This window comes from Oncorhynchus mykiss, unplaced genomic scaffold, assembly GCF_013265735.2.
Source record: "Oncorhynchus mykiss isolate Arlee unplaced genomic scaffold, USDA_OmykA_1.1 un_scaffold_246, whole genome shotgun sequence".
NCBI classification, from domain to species: Eukaryota; Metazoa; Chordata; class Actinopteri; order Salmoniformes; family Salmonidae; genus Oncorhynchus; species Oncorhynchus mykiss.
Genome location: NW_023493706.1, coordinates 260,001 through 268,409, shown reverse-complemented (window position 1 = coordinate 268,409; position 8,409 = coordinate 260,001). Strand labels below are relative to the sequence as shown.

General features: G+C 46.6%; 1 protein-coding gene across 2 annotated transcripts in view; it reads left to right on the top strand.

Annotated features, from left to right (window-relative positions):
* The first annotated feature begins 4,838 nt into the window (after positions 1 to 4,838).
* Positions 4,839 to 8,409, top strand: part of LOC118948710 (cytosolic Fe-S cluster assembly factor nubp1-like) — a 22,032-nt gene continuing 18,461 nt past the window's right edge. The window contains exons 1-4 of one of the 2 annotated variants that reach the window (XM_036973394.1): positions 4,839 to 4,993; positions 5,910 to 6,014; positions 6,378 to 6,511; positions 7,095 to 7,163. In XM_036973394.1, coding sequence (XP_036829289.1) covers positions 4,963 to 4,993; positions 5,910 to 6,014; positions 6,378 to 6,511; positions 7,095 to 7,163 — 339 coding nt within the window. In that variant the 5' untranslated portion in view covers positions 4,839 to 4,962. Of the gene's footprint in view, positions 4,994 to 5,080; positions 5,810 to 5,909; positions 6,015 to 6,377; positions 6,512 to 7,094; positions 7,164 to 8,409 lie in introns of those variants that run through there. The other variant, XM_036973395.1, reaches the window with a different exon arrangement.

Here is an 8,409-nt window from a genome sequence, read left to right as displayed (position 1 = left end):
CTCTATCTACTACTGTACTCTAACCCTCTAACTACTACTGTTCTCTAACTACTACTGTACTCTAACCCTCTAACTACTACTGAACTCTAACTACTACTGTACTCTAACCCTCTAACTACTACTGTAGTCTAACTACTACTGTAGTCTAACCCTCTAACTACTACTGTACTCTAACTACTACTGTACTCTAACTACTACTGTACTCTAACTACTACTGTACTCTAACCCTCTAACTACTACTGTAGTCTAACCCTCTAACTACTACTGTACTCTAACTACTACTGTACTCTAACTACTACTGTACTCTAACCCTCTAACTACTACTGTACTCTAACCCTCTAACTACTACTGTAGTCTAACTACTACAGCTCAGACTGGACTGTCGTTCTCTCTCTCTGACCCGGATATAGACAAACACACACACTCACAGAGAAACACAGACGGAAATAGGCACACACACACAAACACAAACAGTGCGGACACGCACGCACGCACGCAGGCAGGCAGGCAGGCAGGCAGGCAGGCAGGCAGGCACACACACACACAGTTCCACTCCTACTCTCTTCACACCCACCACACCCATCACAACAATGGAACCACATCAGATATGAACTGTGTCCTGGTGTTGCTATCAGCTACCAATATAATACAAACCCCTCTCTCCCCTCCCTCCCTCTCTCTCTCTCTCTGTCTCTCTCTGTCTCTCTCTCTCTCTCTCTCTCTCTGTCTCTCTCTCTCTCTCTCTCTCTCTCTCTCTATGTCTCTCTCTCTCTCTCTCCCTGTCTCTCGCTCTCTCTCTCTCCATCTTTCTCTCTCTATCTCTCTCTCTCTCTCCCTTTCCTCTCTCTCTCTCACTCTCACTCTCACTCTCTCTCTCTGTCTCTGTCTCTGTCTCTCTCTCATTCTCACTCACTCTCAGTCTCTCTCTCTCTCTTTCCTCTCTCTCTCTCTCTCTCTCTCTCTCTCTGTCTCTCTCTCTCCCCCTCCCTCTCTATCTCTCTCCCCCTCCCTCTCTATCTCTCTCCCCCCTCCCTCTCTATCTCTCTCCCCCCTCCCTCTCTATCTCTCCCCCCTCCCTCTCTATCTCTCCCCCCTCCCTCTCTCTGCCAGCAGACACAATGGGGGATGCTGAGGCCCCAAAGAGAATCTGGCGTGTGTGTGTGTGTGTGTGTGTGTGTGTGTGTGTGTGTGTGTGTGTGTGTGTGTGTGTGTGTGTGTGTGTGTGTGTGTGTGTGTGTGTGTGTGTGTGTGTGTGTGTGTGTGTGTGTGTGTGTGGCATTGATCTCAGTGTGCAGCCCAGGCTTAACTTAATGCTGAGTAACTCTGACCCATATCCGACCTGCTGAGTGTGTGTTTGTGCATGTGTGTGTATTAATATGTGTGTTTATGTATGATGGTGTGTGTGTTTGTATATACAGTTGAAGTCGGAAGTTTACATACACCTTAGCCAAATACATTTAAACTCCGTTTTTCACAATTCCTGACATTTAATCCTATTAAAAAGTCCCTGTTTTAGGTCAGTTAGGATCACCACTTTATTTTAAGAATGTGAAATGTCAGAATAATAGTAGAGAGAATGATTTATTTCAGCTTTTATTTCTTTCATCACATTCCCAGTGGGACAGAAGTTTACATACACTCAATTAGTATTTGGTAGCATTGACTTCAAATTGTTTAACTTGGGTCAAACATTTCAGGTAGCCTTCCACAGGCTTCCCACAATTAATTGGGTGAATTTTGGCCCATTCCTCCAGACAGAGCTGGTGTAACTGAGTCAGGTTTGTAGGCCTCCTTGCTCGCACACGCTTTTTTCAGTTCTGCCCACAAATCTTCTATAGGATTGAGGTCAGGGCTTTGTGATGGCCACTCCAATACCTTGACTTTGTTGTCCTTAAGACATTTTGCTACAACTTTGGAATGCTTTGGTATGCTTGGGATCATTGTCCATTTGGAAGACCCATTTGAGACCAAGCTTTAACTTCCTGACTGATGTTGCAGCCTCCCCCTTTTTCCTCCAAACATAAACAGTTCTATGTTTGTTTCATCAGAGCTGGTGTAACTGAGTCAGGTTTGTAGGCCTCCTGACAGAGCTGGTGTAACTGAGTCAGGTTTGTAGGCCTCCTGACAGAGCTGGTGTAACTGAGTCAGGTTTGTAGGCCTCCTGACAGAGCTGGTGTAACTGAGACAGGTTTGTAGGCCTCCTGACAGAACTGGGGTAACTGAGACAGGTTTGTAGGCCTCCTGACAGAGCTGGTGTAACCGAGTCAGGTTTGTAGGCCTCCTGACAGAGCTGGTGTAACCGAGTCAGGTTTGTAGGCCTCCTGACAGAGCTGGTGTAACTGAGTCAGGTTTGTAGGCCTCTTTGCTTTTTCAGTTCTGCCCACAAATGTTCTATGTGATTGAGGTCAGGGCTTTGTGATGTCCAATCCAGTACCTTGACTTTGTTGTCCTTAAGCCATTTTGCTACAACTTTAGAAGTATGCTTGGGGTCATTGTCCATTTGGAAGGCCCATTTGCAACCAAGCTTTAACTGATGTCTTGAAATGTTGCTTCAGTATATCCACATCATTTTCCGTCCTCATGATGCCATCTATTTTGTGAAGTGCACCAGTCCCTCCTGCAGCAAAGCACCCCCACAACATGATGCTGCCACCCCCGTGCTTCACGGTTGGGATGGTGTTCTTCGGCTTGCAAGCGTCCCCCTTTTTCCTCCAAACATAACGATGGTCATTATGGCCAAACAGTTCTGTTTTTGTTCCATCAGACCGGAGGACATTTCTCCAAAAAGTACGATCTTTGTCCCCATTTGCAGTTGCAAACCGTAGTCTGGCTTTTTTATGGTGGTTTTGGAGCAGTAGTTTTTTCCTTGCTGAGCGGCCTTTCAGGTTATGTCGATATAGGACTCGTTTTACTGTGGATATAGATACTTTTGTACCTGTTTCCTCCAACATCTTCACAAGGTCCTTTGCTAGCGTTTGGAATTGCTTCCAAGGATGAACCAGACTTGTGGAGGTCTACAATTGTTTTTTCGGAGGTCTTGGCTGATTTCTTTTGATTTTTCCATGATGTCAAGCAAAGAGGCACTGAGTTTGAAGGTAGGCCTTGAAATAAATCCACAGGTACACTTCCAATTGACTCAAATGTTGTCAATTCGCCTATCAGAAGCTTCTAAAGCCATGACATAATTTTCTGGAATTTTCCAAGATGTTTAAAGGCACAGTCAACTTAGTGTATGTAAACGTCTGACCCACTGGAATTGTGATACAGTGAATTATAAGTGAAATAATCGGTCTGTAAACAATTGTTGGAAAAATGACTTGTGTCATGCACAAAGTAGATGTCCTAACCGACCTGCCAAAACTATAGTTTGTTAACAAGACATTTGTGGAGTGGTTGAAAAACAAGTTTTAATGACTCCAACCTAAGTGTATGTAAACTTCCGACTTCAACTGTGCGTGCGTGTGTGTGTGTGTGTTACAGTGTGTGTGTTACAGTGTGTGTGTGTGTGTGTGTGTGTGTGTGTGTGTGTGTGTGTGTGTGTGTGTGTGCGCGCGCGCGTATTGAACTGAACACTGGAACAAAATAACAAAGAGAGAGGAGGACAGGAGGAGCGGGGTGACACGGGAGAACTGGTTAAACATCAGGACGGGCTGCAGCATTCTGGATGAGGTCTAGTTCTCTTCCTCAAACCTTCCCTCAAACAGCCTCAGGGCAAGACAGGAGGAGAGGAGAGGAGAGGAGCGGAGAGGAGAGGAGAGGAGAGCAGCATTCTGGATGAGGTCTAGTTCTCTTCCTCAAACCTTCCCTCAAACAGCCTCAGGGCAAGACAGGAGGAGAGGAGAGGAGAGGAGAGGAGAGGAGAGGAGAGGAGAGGAGAGGAGAGGAGAGCAGCATTCTGGATGAGGTCTAGTTCTCTTCCTCAAACCTTCCCTCAAACAGCCTCAGGGCAAGACAGGAGGAGAGGAGAGGAGAGGAGAGGAGAGGAGCGGAGAGGAGAGGAGAGGAGAGCAGCATTCTGGATGAGGTCTAGTTCTCTTCCTCAAACCTTCCCTCAAACAGCCTCAGGGCGAGAGGAGAGGAGAGGAGAGGAGAGGAGAGGAGAGGAGAGGAGAGGAGAGCAGCATTCTGGATGAGGTCTAGTTCTCTTCCTCAAACCTTCCCTCAAACAGCCTCAGGGCGAGAGGAGAGGAGAGGAGAGGAGAGGAGAGGAGAGGAGAGGAGAGGAGAGGAGAGGAGAGGAGAGCAGCATTCTGGATGAGGTCTAGTTCTCTTCCTCAAAACGTCCCTCAAACAGCCTCAGGGCAAGACAGGGACGAATGTCAGGTGGTTGCCAGGGTAACTGTTTTGCATGGCAGGGGCTGGTCCCGTCATAGCTTCATAACCCAGAGAGACAGGGAAAGTGTGTGCATGTGTGTGTGCGTGTGTGTGTGTGCGTGCGTGTGTGTAGGATGTTGTATCAGTCACATTAGAGCAGTGTTTCCCAAACTCGGTATGGAAGCAGATGAGGACATGTGGATGGAAGAACGTATAACCAGCAAAGAGAGTGAATGTAAACCAGGGGGAAAACACACACTACCCTCCCCAAAGCAAAAAATATATTTAAAAAATTAGACAACCCTCCTCTATTTTATAGTAGTGCAGGCTACAATGCAATTCTGGATTTAAAAAAATGTAAAACCTCCATAAATCACTAGGGGCAGCCCCCATTTATTTGGGCCCGTAGTGGGGTGCTCCCATAGCGGGCACGGAGGCCTGGATCCCCCCCCTATACGGATAAAAAAGCATTTTTAAAATATGGGCCTGGTAACCCGTTCAATCACCAGGCTAGCTGTTTTACAATTATTATAGTGTGTCTATTTTTTTATAGTTTAGTCTCTGGTTTAGTCAAAGGTGCGTATGCGGAACCTTTTGAGATGAGACGTCATTTCAGTCCGGACGAATATCCACAGCGGCCCAATAAACATGGCTGACATTCCAAGTGATGCGCCACAGCGTGAGTTTATTTTAAGTTTATTATAAGAAAACACGTCAGTCTCCAGACACCACGTTTATTATATGTGGTTTTTTTTGCCTCTTATAATGTTAGTTGTTAATTGTTTGTGAATGTTAAGTTTGTTGTCGTCGTTGTTAATGAAGAATAGTTTGTCTGAAAGTTAGCTGGTTAGCCTGTTAGCATAGCTGCCTGTCAAATAGTCACCGCACTTCGATACAAAGTGATTTTCTCCGCTAACCTTAATGAACCTCGGTCTCTAAACCTACGTTAATTATCCTAACCTGCTACGAAAAACTTAATTTCGGGTTTTTCAGGGGAAGTGCCGTGAAAATGGTGAAAATTGTTTCTCCATAAGACAACAGACAGATGGCGCAGTTTACAAACCAGTTTAACAGATGCATTTAGCAGTGTTTATGTCATGACAGTGTCAGCCAATCAGATCATTTGTTGTTCAACGCTTACGTGCCGTTTTCATAATGGCTGCTGTGACAAATTTTTAAGTAATCGTTCAAATCTTCTCAGTTTAAATAGTTGGGATAATGGGAACAATTCGCATTTCCTATTCCGATTGATACCTCGTACGTCCCTGGTGTCTTAATAAACACCGGAAGCCTGTCTGACCGTAGTGCAGATGGTCGGGTTGGATCGGCTGGCTGTTCTCTAGGATAAACTGTATCACATGACCTGTCAAAAACATAGACAGGGTTTGTCCAATAAACTATAATATCTTTGGTCAATGGATCTGCGTTTTAACTCATTCAGTCACATGCAGATTAGTGGACAAAGAAACAAGCGTTTCCTACATATTCAATCTGGGTACTTTTTGTTTGATTTTACATTTGGCGCTATTACCTGATTGGTTGGTCATGGTGGTTGTTTTTGATGTATTGACCTGATTGGTTGTATTGGTTGTCAGACTGCCCCGGTACGGCCAGTGAGCAGGCAGGGAAGACGTCAGCATGTCAGGGTTGTCCCAACCAGAACCTCTGCTCCTCTGGAGCCACTAAAGCACCAGACCCAGGTAAAGTCTCTCTGTCTCTGTTCTGCCCTGATCTTGATCTGGTGAATAACAGCACTACAATTCCTTGTTTTCAATGTGTGTTTAATGCCTCTATCTCTCTTTACTCACTCACTCACTCACTCACCCTCTCTTTCTCCCTCCCCGACCCTCTCTTTCTCCCCCTCCTGTCTGTCCGTCCGTCCCTCTCTCCCTCCCTCCCTCCCTCCCTCCCTCTCTCCCTCCCTCCCTCTCTATCCCCCTCTCCCTCCCTCCCTCCCTCCCTCCCTCCCTCTCTCCCTCCCTCCCTCCCTCTCTCTCTCTCTCTCTCTCTCTCTCTCTCTCTCTCCCTCCCTCTCTCTCTCTCCCCTCTCTCCCTCCCTGCAGCCATAGAGGAGATAGCAGAGAAGATGTTAACAGTGAAACATAAGATCTTGGTCCTGTCAGGGAAAGGAGGTGTAGGGAAGAGCACCTTCAGCGCACATCTGGCCCACGCACTGGCTAGTGACGCCACTAAAGAGGTAACACTTCAACATCTAGCTCTCTGTTCTCCACTCGTTTGTTAGGTCTCTTTCTCTCCCCCCCTCTTTTCTCTCTCTCTCTTCTCCCTCTCTCGTGTACTGTGGGAAGGTCACGCAGATAGCTGACGACAGTTGATCATACAGAGGAGAAGCATAGCACATAGCGTCCGTCTGATCCACGTAGTACCGTTAAAACACATTATATCACAGGTTTTCATTCAACTGTCAATGAAATAAAATAATAAAATAAATAAATAAATCATAAAAGCTGAATAAAACACTCTCACTGCCTCTACCTGGTGAAGTCTGCAACCAGTCTGTTCAGTTATTAACATACCCACTCTGTCATCGTCAAACAAAACCTTTACGTGGGTTTTGTCTCCCCCTGGTGGTCACAAATGGAACATTGGCTAAAAGCTGTAGCTCGACTCAATGCTGCCTCTCTGTGGCCAGATGAGGGTATAACGGCTGGATAACGTGTAAATGCACTGGCTAAGTGATACCTGCTAAATCTGCTGTCTGTTGACTGGAGAACATGTTCTACACCCTAACCTCCGTGTGTCTGTGTGTGTGTGTTCTCCAGGTTGCTCTCCTAGATGTGGACATCTGTGGTCCGTCTATCCCCAGGATCATGGGTCTGGAGGGAGAGCAGGTAGCAGGATTGTCTCTCTGTCTCTCTCCTCGTGTTATATGGTCATGTGATTGATATCCTCTCTGCTATTGGTCAGATCCCTATCTCGATGCTGTTTTGGTCAACCTGTGTGTTTGATACCCTATTTTCAGGCCCATTATTATCTACACAGAGGCCCATTATTATCTACACAGAGGCCCATTGTTATCTACACAGAGGCCCATTGTTATCTACACAGAGGCCCATTGTTATCTACACAGAGGCCCATTGTTATCTACACAGAGGCCCCCATTGTTATCTACACAGAGGCCCATTGTTATCTACACAGAGGCCCATTGTTATCTACACAGAGGCCCATTGTTATCTACACAGAGGCCCATTGTTATCTACACAGAGGCCCGTTGTTATCTACACAGAGGCCCGTTGTTATCTACACAGAGGCCCGTTGTTATCTACACAGAGGCCCGTTGTTATCTACACAGAGGCCCGTTGTTATCTACACAGAGGCCCGTTGTTATCTACACAGAGGCCCGTTGTTATCTACACAGAGGCCCGTTGTTATCTACACAGAGGCCCGTTGTTATCTACACAGAGGCCCGTTGTTATCTACACAGAGGCCCGTTGTTATCTACACAGAGGCCCGTTGTTATCTACACAGAGGCCCGTTGTTATCTACACAGAGGCCCGTTGTTATCTACACAGAGGCCCGTTGTTATCTACACAGAGGCCCGTTGTTATCTACACAGAGGCCCGTTGTTATCTACACAGAGGCCCGTTGTTATCTACACAGAGGCCCGTTGTTATCTACACAGAGGCCCGTTGTTATCTACACAGAGGCCCGTTGTTATCTACACAGAGGCCCGTTGTTATCTACACAGAGGCCCGTTGTTATCTACACAGAGGCCCGTTGTTATCTACACAGAGGCCCGTTGTTATCTACACAGAGGCCCGTTGTTATCTACACAGAGGCCCGTTGTTATCTACACAGAGGCCCGTTGTTATCTACACAGAGGCCCGTTGTTATCTACACAGAGGCCCGTTGTTATCTACACAGAGGCCCGTTGTTATCTACACAGAGGCCCGTTGTTATCTACACAGAGGCCCGTTGTTATCTACACAGAGGCCCGTTGTTATCTACACAGAGGCCCGTTGTTATCTACACAGAGGCCCGTTGTTATCTACACAGAGGCCCGTTGTTATCTACACAGAGGCCCGTTGTTATCTACACAGAGGCCCGTTGTTATCTACACAGAGGCCCGTTGTTATC